We start from the raw sequence: 20,816 nt of genomic DNA on the forward strand, positions 1-20,816 counted from the left end.
GTCTTTGTCAGTGGGCAAACGTACAAAATCAGCAGGGGATCAAATACTTTTTTCCCTCACTGTATGTCTTTTACATGCCTCTGTATATGAACATACTGTAATGGCTGAGGATGAAAAAGAACAATAGATGTACCTTGAGGATGTACTACCAGTCAAGACAATTAGGAATTTGAAATATCTGGAAGTAGGTGAGTGGAGAGTGGAATACTTGAAGGGCAATAACTGTACTACTAGCATAAGACAACAATTTTAGACATATTCTCCTCAAACGTTCACATAACTAATTTAGTTGCAAAGACGATCAGACTGTCAACATGCACTCCAATGATCCACATTCAGGAAAAAGATGAGGATGGTGTTAGGAGAAATAAATAAAAGTAAAAAAAAAACAAATACAACAATATTAAATATTGAAATGTTGAGACAAGTCTTCACTGTATCTTACAATTGTCTGCCTTCCCATAGATTTAGAACGGTTTATGACAGCTTAGAAAAACATATGATTCTACATAACTTGAAATAACAGCCAACAGTGCCATCTCCTGTTTTTTTAAAGTGACACCTGAAAAAAACATTTATGTAATGTTTGCTTTTTTTAAATGGAGAAATGTATGGAACTTTATCATCTAATTTAGTGGAATAAATGACAGTTTTTCATTTTAATAATACAGTGCTCTGCATTATATTCAATGAAAAACAATGCAATGTCATTAACCTTTTTATACATTTCGGTTCACTTTGATTAACAAAGGGTGCATTAGCCTTACATTTGAAATGTCATTACTATCAAATGGGAAACCATATTCAAAAAAGTTATTCAATTAGGATTTGTTTTAAAGGAATACATGTGAAAATGCTGAGATAATTGTCTCCTGGGTTTACCTGGTTTAAACCCAGGTAAGGAACGACCAACACTCATCCTTTAGCATGTGACTTTAAACGCTAACATCTAGAATGCTAGTCTGGTCTGTATCTCTCTCAGGTTTCTCCACTGACCAGACATAGGAGAGGCTATCACTAATACAAAGGAAAAGCCAAGATAAAGAAGACAGACTGACTGAACACTTTTCAGATTAAATGTGGAGGTCTGAAATATACACTGTATAATAACTGTTAGGAGATATTAGTCATCGCTGGCTGTGTTCAAATCTGAAAACATACCTACTTTCCCCTGTCCTTGATAGGGCTAGATAGAAAGGCAGAAACTCCTCCTACCATACCAGAGGGCTGAGTGAGGCTATCACCATGCTACTCACACTTATCCAGTGTGAGGAGGGGGGTAATTTGCGGCACCAGTATTCCATTGCCCTTGTGTCAGGTCATGTGGGAGCAGGTCAAGGGTCAGGGGTCAGAGGTGAGGGTTTAGATGAGACGGGAGTTTTTGAGGAACTGGATGAGGACCTGGTAAACAAACTTGTACTGGGAAATGGTCTGGACCATGAGCATCCTCTGCTGCCTCAGGTGACTCAACATCATAGGGACCTCCACCCTCTGAGAGAGAGAGAGAGAGAGAGAGAGAGAGAGAGAGAGAGAGAGAGAGAGAGAGAGAGAGAGAGAGAGAGAGAAGAGAAAAAAAATCACAGTCAAGTTAAGTACAGTACAATTACATTATAAATCAGGACCATACTTGAGGCCATATGGGAGGCGTCCATACACAAATATCCCAAACTATCTGGAGGTGATGATATACAATACATGCTGTTGTAACAGTGTAACATTTTGGAGAGTAACAGTGACAGCATTAATCTCACCTCGTTGTGCTCCAGGCAGCTGATCATTAGTTCGGTGAGGATGACGACCCCGGTGCGGCCCACCCCAGCGCTACAGTGGACCACCACAGGGGGGTTGAGGCTCTTGGAGGTGTCCAGCATGCTGTTAGTGTGTCTCCTCACTGACTGGATCTCCTCCAGGTAAGCTGGGAGGGAGAAGGGGGAGGGAGGGGTTTAGTGTAGTCCTGTATCAATCATATTTCAGGCCAGAACAGTCCTATTAATTCATACTTCTCTCTCATTTAGTTGTCAGGGACAATGCATATTAATCAATATTCCGTTTTCACATCTAAGTTGCAGTGTTGCATTTGGCCACTACACAGGGCTCCCTTTTACTCCATTCTCTTTGTGGAATAAACTAAACAAAGTCAATGAAGAGAATCTACAGACTCTTAAAGTAATTTAAAGTCCTTTAGGTGTGACTTACAGAGGAATCCCTGGACGTATTCGGGGCAGCCGTGGTCTGGCCAGTCTGTGTACTGCAGATGCCACACAGTGCGCTCCTGGCCCGACAGCAGGTGTTTGACCTTTAACCCTGTGGTGGCGTAGCAGCCTGAGTCCGTACGGAACTTGGTGGTCACCTTGAATTTGCCGTGGGTGGCTGAGTTGTGCTTGGAGCCCAGCTTGGGCCAGTAGCGGTGGCTCTTAGACCTACCACCCTCCTGAGAGAGAGGAGAGGGAGGCAGACAGAGGTTGAATGTAAGGTTAATGTACATGTGGGGTGGATATACAAACATATGCATACCGACAAGGAAAAACGCACATGGTCACAGGTGCAGGAACACAGATACACATGCATGCAGGCACAAACACACTGACACACAATTCTACTATGACATATTGGTGCCATATCGCTCCCTTTTGAAACATAGAGAACAATGTAAAACGACTTCTGAGGGGCTGAGGACACTGGTCACAGAGTGTGTATGGAATAAAACATCAGCCAAGCTCTGCTCCTTCATTATTCACACACCACTGTGTTCTGTTTTGACTGTGTTCTCACTGCATATTAATAATATATCACTCACATTCAATAATTCACTGTTCTGAAACCTGGCAAGGCCTTCAATCCACTGATGTTTCTCTTTATACTGTGTGTGTTTAATGGGTTTTAACCAGTGTGTGTGTGTGTGTGTGTGTGTGTGTGTGTATGTGTGTAGTGTACCTCCTCGGCAGTAACCATGGCGATGACGTTGACTCCCTGCTCCCAGACCATCTGCCAGAAGTCTGCACAGGTGTTGGCCAGTGGTCCATGGGTGGCGATATAGTGCCATTCCTCCCCACTGATCATCACCTGCATAGGACACACACACACACACACACACACACACACACACACACACACACACACACACACACACACACACACACACACAGGTTAGAATCCATTAAACACACACAGGGATACCCTCACACATGCATCTTCTGAAAGAAAAACACACACATGCACATAAACAGACAACAAAAAACCAAACCAGTTCAGACTATACCTTTCACATTCATTTTTCAGAAAGTGTATTGAGCATAAAGAGAGCTGTACAATATACTGGTCTACCACAGGAGGGCAATGTTGCCATGGTTCATATAGGGCTTGGTGGTATTCAGACCCCTTGACTTTTTCCACATTTTGTTACTTACAGCCTTATTCTAAAATTGATTAAATAAAAAATGTTCCTCATCAATTCACACACAATACTCCATAACAACAAAGCAAAAACGGTTTTATAGAAAATTGTGCAAATGTATTACAAATAAAAAACAGAAAAACCTTATTTATATAAGTATTCAGATCCTTTGCTATGAGACTCGAAATTGAGCACAGGTGCATCCTGTTTCCATTGATCATTCTTGAGCTGTTTCTACAACTTCATTGGAGTCCACTTGTGGTAAATTCAATTGATTGGACATGATTTCGAAAGGCACACACCTGTCTATATAAGGTCCCACAGTTGACAGTGCACGTCAGAGCAAAAACCAAGCCACGGGGTCGAAGGAATTGTCTGTAGAGATCCGAGACAGGATTGTGTGGAGGCACAGATCTGGAGAAGGGTGCCAAAAAATGTCTGCAGCATGTAATGTCCCCAAGAACACAGTGGCCTCCATCATTCCTAAATGGAAGAAGTTTGGAACCACCAAGACTCTTCCTAGAGCTGGCTTCCCGGCCAAACTGAGCAATCGGGGGAGAAGGGCCTTGGTCAGGGAGGTGACCAAGAACCCGATGGTCACTCTGACAGAGCTCCAGAGTTCCTCTGTGGAGATGGGAGAACCATCTCTGCAGCACTCCGCCAATCAGGCCTTTGTGGTAGAGTGGCCAGACGAAAGCCACTCCTCAGTAAAAGGCACATGACAGCCCGCTTGGAGTTTGCCAGAAGGCACCTAAAGGACTCTCAGACAATGAGAAACAAGATTCACTAGTCTGATGAAACCAAGGTTGAACTCTTTGGCCTGAATGCCAAGCGTCACGTCTGCCAACCTGGTGAAGCATCGTGGTGGCAGCATCATGCTGTGGAGATGTTTTTCAGCGGCAGGGAATGGGAGACTAGTCAGGATCGAGGGAATGATGAACGGAGCAAAGTACAGCGAGATCCTTGATGAAAACTTGCTCCAGAGCGCTCAGGACCTCAGACTGGGGCGAAGGTTCACCTTCCAACAGGACAACGACCCTAAGCACACAGCCAAGACAACGCAGGAGTGGCTTCGGGACAAGTCTCTGAATGTCCTTGAGTGACCCAGCCAGAGCCTGGACTTAAACCCAATTGAACATCTCTGGAGACCTGAAAATAGCTGTGCAGCGATGCTCCCCATCCAACCTGACAGAGCTTGAGAGGATCTGCAGAGAAGAATTGGAGAAACTCCCCAAATACAGGTGTGCCAAGCTTGTAGTGTCATACCCAAGTAGACTTGAGGCTGTAATCGCTGCCAAAGGTGCTTCAACAAAGTACTGAGTAAAGGGTCTGAATACTTATGTAAATGTGATATTTCCGTGTTCTTTTATTTTATGCGTTTGCAAAAAAAATCTAAAAACCTGTTTTTTCTTTGTCATTATGGGGTATTGTGTGTAGATTTATGAGGGGAAAAACAATTTAATCCATTTTAGAATAAGGCTGAAACGTAACAAAATGTGGATACTTTCCGAATGCACTGTATATACAAAAGTATGTTGACACCCCTTCCAATTAGTGGATAGGATGCCACCTTTCCAACAAGTCAGTTCATAAAATTTCTGCCTTGCTAGAGCTGCCCCGGTCAACTGTAAGTGCTGTTATTGTGAAGTGGAAACGTCTAGGAGCAACAACGGCTCAGCCGCAAAGTGGTAGGCCACACAAGCTCACAGAACGGGACCGGCGAGTTCTGTGAGCTCTGTCCTCGGTTGCAACACTCGCTACCGAGTTCCAAACTGCCTCTGAAAGCAATGTCAGCACAATAACTGTTCGTCGGGAGCTTCATGAAATAGGTTTCCATGGCCGAGCAGCCGCATACAACTCTAAGATCACCATGCGCAAAACCAAGCGTCGGCTAGAATGGTGTAAAGGTCGCCGCCATTGGACTCTGGAGCAGTGGAAACGCGTTCTCTGGAGTGATGAATCACGCTTCACCATCTGGCAGTCTGACGAACTAATCTGGATTTGGCGGATGCCAGGAGAACGCTACCTGCCCCAATGCATAGTGCCAACTGTAAAGTTTGGTGGAGGAGGAATAATGGTCTTGGGCTGTTTTTCATGCTTCGGGCTTGGCCCCTTAGTTCCAGTGCAGGGAAATCTTAACGCTACAGCATACAATGACATTATAGACGATTCTGTGCTTCAAACTTTGTGGCAACAGTTTGGGGAAGGCCATTTCCTGTTTCAGCATGACAATGCCCCGTGCACAAAGCGAGGTCCATACAGAAATGGTTTGTCGAGATCGGTGTGGAAGGACTTGACTGGCCTGCACAGAGCCCTGACCTCAACCCCATCGAACACCTTTGGGATGAATTGGAACGCCGACTGACCAGGCCCAATCGCACAACATCAGTGCCTGACCTCACAGCTCTTGTGGCTGAATGGAAGTCCCCGCAGCAATGTTCCAACATCTACTGGAAAGCCATCCCAGAAGAGTGGAGGCTGTTATAGCAGCAAAGGGGGGACTAACTCCATACAGTCGTATGAAAAAGTTTGGGTACCCCTCTGAGGCTGCATAATCATTTACTCTGTCGTCACAGAAAATGATCACAGTGGCATGCCATTCATTTTCTAATAAAAGCTGAGTACTGGGGTATTGTCCAGACAAATATTTTTTGTGTAGCAATATTAAGTTGTATGAAATTAAATCAGATGTGAAAAATAGGCTATGCAAAAATTTGGGCACCCTTGTCATTCTGTTGATTTGAATACCTGTAACTACTTAGCACTGATTAATTGGAACACACCATTGTTTGGTAAACTCATTAAGCCTTGAACTTCATAGACAAGTGCATCCAATCATGATAAAAGGTATTTAAGTTGGCCAATTGCAAGTTGTTGTTCTCTTTGATTCTCCTCTGAAGAGTGGCAACGTGGGGGCCTCAAAACAACTCTCAAATGACCTGAAAACAAAGATTGTTCAACATTATGGCTTAGGGGAAGGCTACAAAAAGCTATCGCAGAGATGTAAGCTGTCAGTGTCCACTGTGAGGAACATAGTGAGGAAATGGAAGACCACAGGCACAGTTCTTGTTAAGGCCAGAAGTGGCAGGCCAAGTAAAATATCGGAGAGGCAAAGGCGAAGGATGGTGAGAACGGTCAAAAACAGCCCACAGACCACTTCCAAAGACCTACAACATCATCTTGCTGCAGATGGTGTCACTGTGCATCGTTCAACAATTCAGCGCACTTTGCACAAGGAGGAGCTGTACGGGAGAGTGATGCTGAAGAAGCCTTTTCTGCACACACGCCACAAACAGAGTCGCTTGAGGTATGCAAACGCACATTTGGACAAGCCAGCTTCATTTTGGAATAAGGTGCTGTGGACTGATGAAACAAAGATTGAGTTATTTGGTCATAAATGTAGTGTATTAGGATTATGCCTTTGTTAAATGTTTTTCATGAAGAAATGGAATGTTGTTTATGTTAGGTCAAAAGTAGCCAGTTGTGGGGTGACGCCCCAGGGGAGACTGGTGATTGGCCAGAAGAGGGAGCAACCCATCTGTTTGCATTGTTTATAAGTATATGCAGGACGAAGTAGAAGTCAGAGCAGCCATTAGAATTCGAGGACACTGCTCTCCAGACCCTGCAAGTCTGTAACTCATGCTGAAAGCTTGTGATATAAATAAAACTTATGATCCAGGTTCAGTATGAGCGGACTCCTTTGTTTGACAGCAATGAGCACCAGCATTCGACGCGATACGACAAATGGCGCCCAAGGGGCGTTATGCATGGCGGCAAAAGAACACAGCGTTCCAAGAAAAACACTTGCTACCCACAGTAAAATTTGGTGGGGGTTCCATCATGTTGTGGGGCTGTGTGGCCAGTGCCGGTTCTGGGAATCTTGTTTAAGTTGAGGGTCGCATGGATTCCACTCAATATCAGCAGATTCTTGGGAATAATGTTGAAGAATCAGTCACAAAGTTGAAGTTACGCCGGGGCTGGATATTTCAACAAGACAACGACCCAAAACACTGCTCAAAATCTACCCGGGCATTTATGCAGAGGAACAAGTACAATGTTCTGGAATGGCCATCCCAGTCCCCAGACCTGAATATCATTGAGAATCTGTGGGATGATTTGAAGCGGGCTGTCCATGCTCGGCAACCATCAAACCTAACTGAACTGGAGATGTTTTGTAAGGAGGAATGGTCCAAAATACCTTCATCCAGAATCCAGACACTCATTAAAGGCTATAGGAAGCGTCTAGAGGCTGTTATTTTAGCAAAAGGAGGCTCTACTAAATATTTATGTGATTTTTCTGTTGGGGTGCCCAAATTTATGCACCTGTCTAATTTCGTTTTTGATGCATATTGCACATTTTCTGTTAATCCAATAAACCTCATTTCACTACTGAAATATTACTGTATCCATCAGTTATTTGATAGATCAAAATGAAATTGCTGATCCAAACACCCAATTATTTTAAAATGGAAATCATGGATATTGTCAGGGGTGCCCAAACTTTTTAATACGACTGTATTAATGCCCATGATTTTGGAATGAGATGTCCACATACATTTGGTCATTAACTTGTTCTCAACTGGTTTACCTGGTTAAATAAAGGTGAAATAAATAAATAAAATAAATGTAGTGTATATTCCTCAATACACTTTCACCCTCAACACCTCAGGAAGCCCATATTAACTAGGGGCTGGAAATGGAGTGCCATTACGTAATGGCCATGAATGCAACACAGGTAGCTTAGTGGTCAAGAGCGTTGTGCCAGTAACCGAAAGGTCGCTGGTTCTAATCCCTGAGTCGACTAGGTGAAAAATCTGTCGATGTGCCCTTGAGCAAGGAACTTAACCCTAATTGCTCATGTAAGACGCTCTGGATAAGAGCATCTGCTAAATGACTAAAAATAAAATCCCAACCCAATGCAACCAGCTGAGTGATCAGGCCACCTCGTGACCATAAACACAGTGTTCAGGAACAAACAGGGGCTTTTGTCCTCAACTACCTCAGATGACTGAAATAAGAGGTTTACATGTTATTAGGCCATGATTCAGCACTGAGTTAGCATTCCATTCACACACACTGAGGAGCTAAGAGCATGGGCACAAAGTGAGAGAACAGCTCAAGCTCATTTAAGAGGGTTTGGGGTTTGGACCACATTCCCAGGGAATTCCATTGAGTCTATAATTTGTAGATGTAGAGAATATGTATAAATAGTCTTTAGGACCAATTTACTTCCTTCCTTGATTCCTTCCTTCCCTCCCTCCCTCCCTCCTTCCTTCCTTCCTCAAAGGTGACCACTAATCTAAAAGGACTGGATAGGTGAAAAGGTTTTTCCACACTTACACTTGGTTACAGCAGCATACTAAACAATACTTGAGTTAGTTAGAGCAAAGGGATATACTTAAGTTAACTCTGATCAGTCTACTTGAGTAGACTCTGTGTCCTGACCCCACCTTGATGTGTGAAGCATTGATGTAGCCTGTGTTGTTCTCCTTGTTGGGAACCAGCTCCACCCGGTTCTCCTCGTACGGAACCACGTCACGGAACCGGTTCCGCTCGCCGTTGTCGGCCAGCGTTGCCGTGGTGACCACGCAGTCGGCCCTCTTCTTCGGAATCTGCTCGTACTCCGTGAAGACCCTCTCCTCCTCCAACTTAAACTCTAGGGTCTTACACTGGAGAGAGTGAGGGTGAGGGCAGGATGGAGAGAGATAGAAGAGAGGGAATAAATGAGAGGGATGAAAGGACATGTAAAGAGTTTAGTTGAATTCCAGAGTGACACGCCAGTGATAGGACTCTCACTCAATTCCAAAATGTCTATAATGCAACTTTTTGATAATCCATCCTAAAACATTCCAACCCATATGACCCTACCTACACTATGAATTCCTATTCTCCATCCCCACAGTCTTCTATGTGTGGCGGAGTCAGTGGAATGTGTTGTTGGGCTGGGGCTTATTGTGGCTGGGCTGTGAGTGAGAGGGTATGCAGTCAGGGGCTGGGGGGAGTCTGTCTGTCTCTCTCTCTCTCTCTCCCCCCTGGGTCACATTCCTGACATAGCAGCGGGCCCAGAGGCGATAAGCACGGTCATGCCACACGTTCCACAGCCCACTTAGCGCTCTGCTAGTCCCCGCTAGCCTAGCAACGCCTGGGACAAAGGCTGTGTTTCACACCTCCCAGCTCAACTGTCTGGTCTGGTGCAGCAGACCGACAACCACTGCTAGCTGTGTTAGCCATGAAATACTGCTCTACTGTAGCCTAAACTACACAGCTAAACAATGCTAAAGGACAACAATATGTTAGTTAATAACACTAGCCATGGTGGTTGATAATGTGCACAGGTGAAGGTTTACCCAAGGAACAGTAGCTGCTGCTTTCGCAACAGCTAATGGGGATCCTAATAAAATACAAAAAATAGAACTATGGGGTGAGTATAGTAAGTAGAAAATATAGTAAGTAAGTAGAAAACCAGACCCCCGGAATCTCAGGTACTTTCTGACACTGTGTCGCCCCCCTCTCCCCTGTTGGTGTTGTCTTACCCGTTCATCAGCAGCCTTGGACCCATCCTCCCGGGGGTTCTCTGGTACAGGCACCCTGGCTACATAGAGCCCGTTGAGGGCCGCCATCATCAGAGGTCTCTTCATGGAGTCCACCGACATCTTCTGTCTCTCCAGCGTCTTCAGGAAAGAGGACAAGCCCGCTGTCATGGTTACGGTTACTGTAGCGATGCAAAGACTGAACTGTACCCGCCCTGGTGAGTGTGTAGATTAGATCTGTTTGTTGCTCAACTTTGCTGATCTGTCCTGGGTGCCCTTGGCGAAGGAGTAGACCTGATGCTCTGCTAGCTGTAGACTGTCTGTCTATGGATCCTACAGAAGACTCACTCCCCTGATCTATCTGACCACATTGTCCTACAGAAGACTCACTCCCCTGATCTATCTGACCACATTGTTTGAGCTCGTTACAGACTAGACCTGTTGCTTCTCTTCTCTCTCTGTCTCTCTTTCTTTCTTCTCTTCACTCCCTCCTCTCGTACTATCCTCCCCCTCTCTCTTTCCCTCTCTCTCTCTCTCTATCTCTCTCTCTCTCTCTCTCTCGTTTTTCCTTTCTTTCTTTTCCTTCTTCTCTCTGAGACACCAAACCCTGGCCCACATTGCCTGGTCCCTCCCTCCAGGATTACTTCTCCTAATCTCCCCTCCACCTCTCCCCCCTTCAGCCCTCCTGGATCAGCCCAAACAACAGCTTGGGGGTCAGGGGGGAACCCTTAGGGTCTGGCCAAAATCTATAGGGGAGCAGGTGGGGGAGAATGGGGGTGGGTAGACGTATGGGCGCTATAGGCTTATGGATGAGAGGGGGATAGGTATAATGGAGAAAACATATAGGGGCATATAGCCATATGGAAAGTAAAGGGTGGCTGGACAGGGAGGCTTTAAAGTTGAGTGGAAAGAATGGGGACTTTCAACATGCAAACAAACACGCATGCACGCGCACGCACAGCACAGCACAGCATGAGGCCAATTACATGTTTTAACTACAGACCTGGACATTAGTACTGTGTCAAATGTTATTGTCTTAACAGCTAACAACAGTGCAACACAACAACCCCCCACCCCAAAGCATAATCTAATGGATTAATGGTGATAAGCTGTAAGGACTGGAACCTAATGTTACCCTCAGGTGCTGAACTCCAGATTACTGTGTTAATCACTTACTGGGAAAGTACACTTTAGACAAAGTCCAAACTGTTTGTTTGTTTACAGCAAGGGTGATGTTTTAGACATATCTTAAACACATCTTTCTTTTAGGCACGGTTCACTCACCTGCTGTACTGTACAGGTCTGAGCACCTCTCTCTATTGGCCACATACAGCATTACACTGTTTACTTCCTCAAAGCCTTGGACTATTGAGGAGGACTTAATGAAGTGAATTGATGAAGTGGATATGTGACGGTTGTTGTAACAATTTCTAAAGCCATGTTATAACAATGGATTCAACCAGAATACATTTTCCCCACATTACAGACATACAGTATATTTTTGTTTTCTACACACCAGAATAGAATCTAGAATATAATAGATTTAATAGAATAGATTGGAGTAATGTGTATCTTACCCTCTGTGCAATCTCTCTCTCCACTATGCTATCCTCAAGAGAGAACATCTCAGACACTGGCCTCTCTTTGACTGGCTCCTTCCGGACCCTCTCCTTCACACTGGTCAGGTCTGGTTCAGAGATTGACGGCCCCAGAACTGCCCCATTCATCCCAGCCTGATCCCCACGGGTCAGGGTACCACCACCACCACCCCCTACACCGCCTTGACTCTGCCCAGCTTTCAGCACCCGGGCCTGGGCTTGGCTTGGGTCCTTGGTTCCCTGGGTCTGGTGTCCCTGGTTGTGGTGGTGAGGGTGGCTGTGATCGCGGGAGCGGAGGGGGGCGCTGGTGGCTGGTCTATGGGGGCCGGGGTACTCCGGAGGGGGCTTGTTGGGGAGCTTGGCAAGGGCGGCCTGGAGCTGGGCATTAATGTCCTCATTCAGACCTGGGATCTGAACGTCCAGCTCAGGCCTCTCCTCTTCCTCCTCCTCCTCTTCCTCGCTCTCACTGCTGTGGATCAGCATGGTAGCGTTGGAGAGTGTCTTCTGGTGCTGGTAGGCTGCGCCCACCCCCTGCGCCGTGGAGGACGGGATGGGGGCCTCTGGGGCTCTCTGCACGGGCAGCTCTTTGGGCTGGTGTGGAGATTGGGGTTGGGGTGGTTGTAGTTGAGGCTGGGTCTGAGGTTGGGGTGGCATCACATGCTCTCTGAGAGTATTCCTCCTGTTTAGTGGGGCAGCCATCCCCTTCAGAACCACCATGCCCTCCATACCTCCCCCTCCTCCCCCCCTCATGCTGCTGGTCACTTCCATGCTGTGTCTCTTCCCCAGGGCTGATCGGTGCTTAGCCGCCGTTAGCGGTTCGCTAACCTCCTGCAGAGACTGGTGCACCACGGCACAGCTGTCCGGCTGGAAGGTCTTCACAGACAGCTGCACCATGCGGGTGACCAGCTCAGGGCTGCTGCCGCCCATGCAGCGGTGCCGGTGGCTGGCCAGGTCCGGGGTACTTGTGGCGGGTCGGAAGGACGGGTAGGGAGGGGGCGGCCGCGACATGTGGTTCCTCAGCATGTTAGCCGTAGCGCCGTAGCTCCCTGTAGTAGCCCCCTGTTTGGTGTTGGCTAGTTCAGGCGTGCTGACCGTGTGAGAGATGGAGCTCCCACCCCCTCCTCCTCCTCCACATGCAGACTGACAGGGGCCCTGACTGGCTCCGGGGCCCAGGTGAGGAGCAGGGTTCACTGGCTTACTGTAGCTGACCTGTGGGGCGTAAGGGTTTGGTCCTGGATAGGGGCTCCTCTCTCTCATCTCTGGCTGGCTATAAACCAACGCCTCTGGCTGACGATATGCGTAGGCATTACTAATATTGAGACTCCTCAGTGATTGGCTGTGAAGGTCATGGTGGGCGGGGAGCATGTGGCACTTCTGGCGCATCACAGCTTCGTACTCTGGCGTGGGCCTATAGGAAGGGGCGATGATGGCACTATGGCGATGACTAGGGATGTAGTCAGGGCGCATCAGCTCGCTGCCAGGGATACTGAGGTTAGAGGAGATGGGCGAAGGTTGTACAAAGGTTTGGGAGTGGTTAAGGGAGCTGAGGCTGGGGCTACTGTACATGCTGCCGTTGGGAACAGTTCCATTGCGGAAGCCGAATTCGACCGGACACCGGTCCAGACTGGTCTCAGACTTGTAGTAGGGGTCGTCATGGAATATGCTGTCTGTAAAGGGAGGGGGAAGACATAGGAGAAGCAATGCATTACAGATTCACACACACACAGAAAGCATCCAAACGCACATATTCACATACTGTTTTCATACACTTTCAAATGATCGATGCCACCCTTCAAATAATTATCACACACCCACACAGAGTTACCCACACTGGGTAACACATACACAGTGTTTTCTCCCCCTTTCTCCAAAGTGTCAGAGATCATGATTGAAGTGCTCTGGATTAGAGGGCAGAGTAAGTGGGTGAACGAGAGAATGAAAGAGTGAACGCCACCACATTACTCAGTTTCTCAGCACTCCAAACAAAGTGATCCGATTGGCTGAGAGATTGTTAAAACCCAAATAGACATTGACTCATACTACTGCTGGGAAATACATAGTGAGCTTGATTTAACGGTTGACCTTTATGACCATACAAGGACTTCCTGTGTAGATGGATACATCTATTTAGCTGTGAGTGGCTTTATTCATTAAAACAAAGCGTGGAAGGAGTAAACACTTGAATGAGTTAAATCATATCAAGAATACTTCAGGTTATAAGCCAGATGGAGCAGTGATTGTGACTGATGATGATATAAGTGAATGTTATACAGTATAAAGGAGATAAGCGTCATACATGAGTCCCGTGTTGAACTGTAACCTACATGACCAAAATGTAAAAGTCATGTAAATGTGTATTTGTCCAGTACCTTGAGAGCTCTGTGTGTCCTGGTAATGCTCTGCATACTGGGAGTGCAATGGTTGGAGGATACAGGACTGGGGCCGTGGCTAGAGAGAGACAGAGAGAGAGAGAGGGAGAGAGAGAGAGAGAGAGAGAGAGAGAGAGAGAGAGAGAGAGAGAGAGAGAGAGAGAGAGAGAGAGAGAGAGAGAGAGAGAGAGAGAGAGAGAGAGAGAGAGAGAGAGAGAGAGAGAGAGAGAGAGAGAGAGAGAGAGAGAGACATGAGAGAGAGAGAGAGAGAGAGAGAGAGAGAGAGAGAGAGAGAGAGAGAGAGAGAGAGAGAGAGAGAGAGAGAGAGAGAGAGACATGAGAGAGAGAGAGAGAGAGAGAGAGAGAGAGAGAGAGAGAGAGAGAGAGAGAGAGAGAGAGAGAAGAGAGAGGGAGAGAGAGAGAGAGAGAGAGAGACATGGAGAGAGAGAGAGGTTAATTAAAGCCTGTGATCTAAGGGGTCTCCCACAGTGGACTGGGGTCCTCCAGAGAGTCTGATTTGGACTGTACCACCATTGTGCCACATATAGCCTCTCATTGTCCCACCAGCAGGGAGGGAGAGAGGGAAATCACTGACTCTATTGTCAGTCACATCGGAAACACAACGCCCCAACAATGCCCACACAACGCCCCAACAACGCCCACACAACAGCCACACAACACTCAAACAACAACCTAACCACCCACCACCACCACCACCACCTGGGTTAGGGCCGCCCTGATAGAGGGGTTTTAAATCATCCTACAGTCTGAACTAAAACTCTAACCCTGTAATACACAATCTACTCTTCAGAGCTCGACCGGTGGCAAGCAAAGATAGCAAGGAACTTCTATTGAAAATCTATTGTATTTCTAATTAATATCTAACATGCAAGAGGAGCCACCCAAATCAGACATGACTGAGTGATTGACAGTACCAGAGAGAGGCGGGGGTTCCAGGTGGGGCGCCTCCTGATAGGTGCAGGGGAGTGGGCGGGTCTAAGGAGAGAGAGACAGAGAGAGAGAGAAAGAGAGAGAGAGACAAATTGAGGGAGAGAAAGAGAGAAAGGGAGAGAGATGGAGAAAGGGGGCGAGGGAGATGTTACTTGTTACACATGAAGGGATATCTGTTGACCACTAGAGGCAGTATGGTACAGAGATGGAGCATTGTTCCAGGAGCAATAGCAGAGGTGCATAAAGATTTGTGATGGGCATTCCGAGTCTTTTCGGTGAGCTGGCTCATTTGGCTCCATTCACATAAAAGAGCATTTGGCTCCCAAACGGCTCTTCGCTCATAATGCTTAAAAATCGACCTAGAGTCATGAAAAAATTGCTAATCTCCAATGTACAGCCCAAAAGGTAGGCTATCAAAAGACCAGCAGCTGGCCCAGGAGCAAAGGGTCTGGACATGGGAGAACTGTTGGACGGTAAAGGGTCCTGGACTTGGGAGGAGATCCTGGATGGTATGGATCGCCGACCATGGAACGAGACGGTGGAGAGGCGACGGCGAGAGGAGCAACGGCATCGGCAGGGCCATCGTCGGAAGGACGGAGGCAACCCCAAAAAAATTTTTTGGGGGGGCACATGGCTTGGGCGGCTGGGCAGCAGGAGGCTGCCACAGGGAGAAAAGGAGAGAAGGCTAACGGAGTACGGGAGCCATTGGCGAGTAGAGGGAGGGAAGTGTGTGTGGCACGGCGTGAAAGACTGATGTGTGTTGCCAGTCCGGTCCGGCCCGTTCCTGATCCTCGGTTGAGGCCAGTGGTGTGTGTTCCCGGTACGGACCGGCCTGTTCCTACTCCAAGCACCAGGTCCACGGTGTGCTACGCCAGCCCGGCCCGGCCTGTTCCGGCCACTCGCACCAGGGGGATGCGGTGCGCGCCGCCAGCCCAGCCCGGCCTGTTCCGGCCACTCGCACCAGGGATGCGGTGCGCGTCGCCAGCCCAGCCCGGCCTGTTCCTGCTCCACGCACCAGGGATAGGGTGCGCTTCGCCAGCCCGGCCCGGCCTGTTCCGGCCACTCGCACCAGGGGATACGGTGCGCGTCGCCAGCTCAGCCCGGCCTGTTCCTACTCCTCGCACCAGGGATACGGTGCGCGTCGCCAGCCCAGCCCGGCCTGTTCCTACTCCACGCACCAGGGATACGGTGCGCTTCGCCAGCCTGGCCCGGCCTGTTCCGGCCTCTCGCACCAGAGATACGGTGCGCGCCGCCAGCCCAGCCCGGCCTGTTCCTGCTCTCCGCACTAGGCCTTATGTGCGTCCCCAGGGTCCAGCATGCCCTGTTGCTGCTCTCCGCACTAGGCCTTATGTGCGTCCCCAGGGCCAAGCATGCCCTGTTGCTGCTTCCCGCACTAGCCCTGAGATGCGTGTCCTCAGCCCGGTACCTCCAGTTCCGGCACCACGCATCAGGCCTACGGTGCGTCCCCAGGGCCAAGCATGCCCTGTTGCTTCTCCCCGCACTAGCCCTGAGATGCGTGTCCTCAGCCCGGTACCTCCAGTTCCGGCACCACGCATCAGGCCTACGGTGCGTCCCCAGGGCCAAGCATGCCCTGTTGCTTCTCCCCGCACTAGCCCTGAGATGCGTGTCCTCAGCCCGGTACCTCCAGTTCCGGCACCACGCACCAGGCCTACGGTGCGCCTCAGACGGCCAGAGTCTGCCGTCTGCCCAACGGGGCCTGAACTGTCCGTCTGCCCAACGCCGTCTGAACTGCCCGTCTGCCCAACGGCGCCTGAACTGTCCGTCTGCCCAACGCCGTCTGAACTGCCCGTCTGCCCAACGGCGCCTGAACTGCCCGTCTGCCCAACGCCGTCCTGAACTGTCCGTCTGCCCAACGCCGTCTGAACTGCCCGTCTGTACTGAGCCTGCAAAGCCGCCCGTCTGCCATGAGCCTTCAGAGCCGTCCGCCAGACCGGGAGCCGCTAGAGCTCTCCGCCAGACAGGATCAGCCAGAGCCTTCCGCCAGACAGGATCAGCCAGAGCCTTCCGCCAGACAGGATCAGCCAGAGCCTTCCGCCAGACAGGATCAGCCAGAGCCTTCCGCCAGACAGGAGCAGCCAGAGCCTTCCGTCAGACCGGATCAGCCAGAGCCTTCCGCCAGCCAGGAGCAGCCAGAGCCTTCCGCCAGACGGGATCAGCCAGAGCCTTCCGCCAGCCATGAGCAGCCAGATCCGTCAGCCAGCCATGAGCAGCCAGATCCGTCAGCCAGCCATGAGCAGCCAGATCCGTCAGCCAGCCATGAGCCGTCCAGCCAGGATCCGCCAGAGCCGTCCAGCCAGGATCCGCCAGAGCCAGCCAGCCAGGATCCGCCATTTAGTCAGGTGCTGCCCCTTAGTCCAGTGCTGCCCCTTAGTCCAGTGCTGCCCCTTAGTCCGGTGCTGTCCCTCAGCCTGGTGCTGCCTCTTAGTCCGGTGCTGCCCCTTAATCCAGGTGGGTTTATGGGGAGGGTGGCCAGCTGGGAGGAGGTTAAGAAAGCGGGTAGTCATTATGTCAGATCGTGAAATGCGCATTCAAATAAATGTTGACCTGGCTAAATTATTAGATGGCCTGCAAAAAAAAAATGAAAAAATCAGCGTGGACCAAATTGACGAGCAGTAATTATTTTTTCTGCAGTGAGGATTCACCCTCTTAGAGAATTATTTTGTAACTTATCTGCAGATAAGATCAAAAAGCAGTAGTAGCATTATGCAAATCAAGGAGCCAAACGAACGTCTCTTTCACCGATGCGAATCACTTCCCGACGTTCACCAAGAAAGATCTGTTCAAAAAGAGCTGTTCGTTCGCAAACGACCCATCACTAATAAAGATGGTGGCCCCCATGCACTTACCACAAATTCCTAGTTTAGCTAAGTTCGCCATATTGTACAATGCTCTCCATTACTCTTTTCTTGCATGGTCATTAGCAGAGTATACATGATCCCAATTTTTGCTTCAAGATGCCGGCAATTTGAAAAAACAAAAAAGTAGATTATGCTGATTTATTGACACATTGAACCATGCGCGAACCATAGTTTAAAAACTCAGTGGATAATGCTAAAGCAATGACGTCATATCTGAATTCTACCGTCTTTATGCACGTTCGCCATTGTGGAAACCTGACAGTATAACTTTGAAGTTCATGTTAAGACTCACTCTGCACAGATCTTGTTCTGTTTGTAGAACTTGTGTCTGGCCGTGAAGAGCCGAGCGATGTACTTGGACAGCTCTATGTCATCCTGTGGACACACACACACACCACGACACACAACACATGTACACGATGTCAACACACCATGACACACAACATCAACATTTCAGCTTCTTTATTGTAGGGTTACACACAACATTGGGTGTTTATGACTGGCACATTTAGAAATGATTTCTATTGTATAATGTGATACAAATGGCAAATATTTTCCAAAAGGGAAACCTCCTCCCCCCACATCGTATCCGAGTGTGTGTGTGTGTGTATATTTATCAGTTTCCCGTGCGAAGGCCTTTGTGTGTTCCGTTGTTAGACACGACACTCACCGTGTGAAACGTGATGGTGTCGTCTTTACTGGTTATCTCTACTGTGATGGCCGACTTGTTGTGCGCTATGTTACCAATGTCTTTCCATCTGTCTCACACACACGCACACACACACACACACACAGACAGACCCCACACACACACACACACCCATGCATGTGCACAGATCCACAGGCATGCACGCACGCACGCACGCACACCCACAAACAAACAAACACACCCACACAGGGACACATATACATACAGTTTAGTAGAGGTTAATGTTACTTATTTCCTTTAGCAAGGCAAACCTAACCAATAGCAAAAGGTGTCGAGGGGTCAGAGGTGAGAGGAAGACCCACCTGTGGTGCATGATGGACCTGCCGTTCCTGTGTTTGACGAAGACTCCGATGAAGGACACACCAAGGAAGATGTCATTGGTGTAGATGTCCTGTGAAACAAATACTTCTGTATTAAAGTATGGAAAATAATGTGGTGGTGTGTGTGTGTATGTGTGTGTAGACATACCTTAGCAGCAAAGCTCTCCTGTCCAAAACCATCCAGCTTCTCTACCTCCTTGATATAGAGCAACTCTGCTTCTGCAAGCTGCATTCGACTGAACACACACACACACACACACACATCATAAATATCATACATACACACACACACACACACATGCACACACACACACACACGCACACACACACACACGCACACACACACACACACACACACACACACACACACACACACACACACACACACACACACACACACACACACAAGGGGTGATAAAGGCCATAAATGAACCGAAGGGGTCGACTGAACACCTTACTAACGCTTTGTTGAACGAGTCGCATCACAACGGAATTCTATCTTGATAAATCGAACGCATCAAAGGAATAGTGTCCATAAATCAAAACCATCATTTTGGCAGCTCTATGAAACAAAATATAAACCAGTCTAAATTACAGGTTGCACTGACAGAAAACAAAAAATAGATTAGCGACCTAACAGCTAGAATTGTTTACAGTTTACCACATCTCTGGTGAGCACATCAGAGAAATGTAATATTGTTTCGAAAAGAGAGTCAGCTGAGCTAATGGTGGTTAAATTCTTAGAGTTATTGTATAGCCTACCTTTGCTGAGAAAGACAAAAGATTACCTAGACTGCCACTGTGTTTTCGGATACATCAAACACAAAACATAATTATTTCATTGAAGCAGTCAGTGATATAAGGACAGACAAATGGACTTCATTTAAAAGTAAAGGTAGTCCTAAATGCAATTTTCTTTGCAATTTTCAGGTTAGACTACTGTTGAATGAACATGAGAATAACTGCTTATTAGCCTATTCAAACTTGTAAAACGTTATCAGTGCGTGTGTAACGAACTGTGCCCACAAACATTTTGTTAATTGCCCACTAAAGTAAAACAAGAAATAATATAATTGAAAGCAATAATAATGAAAGCGCATGTTGCCGCACACAGAGACCATTCATATAATTTCATTTAAGCTTCATTTTTATTTAACCAGGTTAATTCGTTTTAATTAAACAGGTATTTCACCTTTATTTAAACAGGTTGGTGTCATTGAGATGAACACATAATAAAAACATATTCAATAGTTTTTTCTCTCTCGATAAAACAGTTAATCTGAAATAAACGACAGGGCTGGCTAAAAACACAAAGGCTCTTGTTTAATAAAACAATATTCTTTCCTTCCATGTTATATCAAAACCATGTTCGCTATAACAGAACAAAACATCTCATGCAACATATAGCCTAACTTAAAGTAACGAACACAGTGCATAGGTTATAGGCCTTTTATCCATCACTTGAAATGCCTGTGGAGCTGGGTGATTTTATAGCCTAGAATATATTGACAAAAAATAGAAAGATGGGACAAAAATATAGATAATTTCGAAGTTGTCTGTCTGTCTGACTGCCTGCTCCTGCCTGCAGCATGAAAAAATGCCCTGTACTACGATTAACCACTGATAACTGGGAGATGAAAAACACAAGGCAGTGGCAGTTCTAGCTTTCACACGTGCGTTGACACGTTCACATGTTCAACAAGGTGTGTGAACGTGTCCGCGCGTCTCCATTGACAGTCCATGTCAATTCAAGATGGTTTCTTAGGCGCTAAGTTACACGTTAGGTGACTTGGTGAGACATATCAGTAGCTACGTTAGGATCTATTTAGTCCCCATATCAACCCTTATACACATACACACACATATCATAAATACTGTATCATATGCACACACAAACACACATATATCATAGATATATCACACACACACAATCGGAATACTTACAGCGCCTTCAGAAAGTATTCATACCCTTGACTTAATCAACATTTTGTTGTTACAGCCTGAATTCAAAATGGATTAAATAGCTTTTAATTTTTTATATACACACAATACCCAATAATGACAAA

At 47.4% G+C, this 20,816-nt stretch overlaps 1 protein-coding gene across 1 annotated transcript in view; it reads right to left on the minus strand.

Moving 5' to 3' along the window:
* LOC121548815 (tyrosine-protein phosphatase non-receptor type 14-like) overlaps positions 1–20,816 on the minus strand; it is a 98,601-nt gene continuing 77,785 nt past the window's right edge. Inside the window, exons 7-19 of the mRNA XM_045210214.1 lie at positions 18,899–18,986; positions 18,733–18,821; positions 18,392–18,479; positions 18,014–18,096; positions 14,827–14,887; positions 13,892–13,970; positions 11,502–13,189; positions 9,928–10,065; positions 8,845–9,063; positions 2,935–3,063; positions 2,197–2,431; positions 1,752–1,915; positions 1–1,491 (exon numbers count right to left, since the gene is read on the minus strand). Of these exons, the coding sequence (XP_045066149.1) occupies positions 1,363–1,491; positions 1,752–1,915; positions 2,197–2,431; positions 2,935–3,063; positions 8,845–9,063; positions 9,928–10,065; positions 11,502–13,189; positions 13,892–13,970; positions 14,827–14,887; positions 18,014–18,096; positions 18,392–18,479; positions 18,733–18,821; positions 18,899–18,986 (3,190 nt within the window). The 3' untranslated portion in view covers positions 1–1,362. The remainder of the gene's footprint in view (positions 1,492–1,751; positions 1,916–2,196; positions 2,432–2,934; positions 3,064–8,844; positions 9,064–9,927; positions 10,066–11,501; positions 13,190–13,891; positions 13,971–14,826; positions 14,888–18,013; positions 18,097–18,391; positions 18,480–18,732; positions 18,822–18,898; positions 18,987–20,816) is intronic.

Source organism: Coregonus clupeaformis, chromosome 33 (genome assembly GCF_020615455.1).
Source record: "Coregonus clupeaformis isolate EN_2021a chromosome 33, ASM2061545v1, whole genome shotgun sequence".
Lineage (NCBI taxonomy): Eukaryota > Metazoa > Chordata > Actinopteri > Salmoniformes > Salmonidae > Coregonus > Coregonus clupeaformis.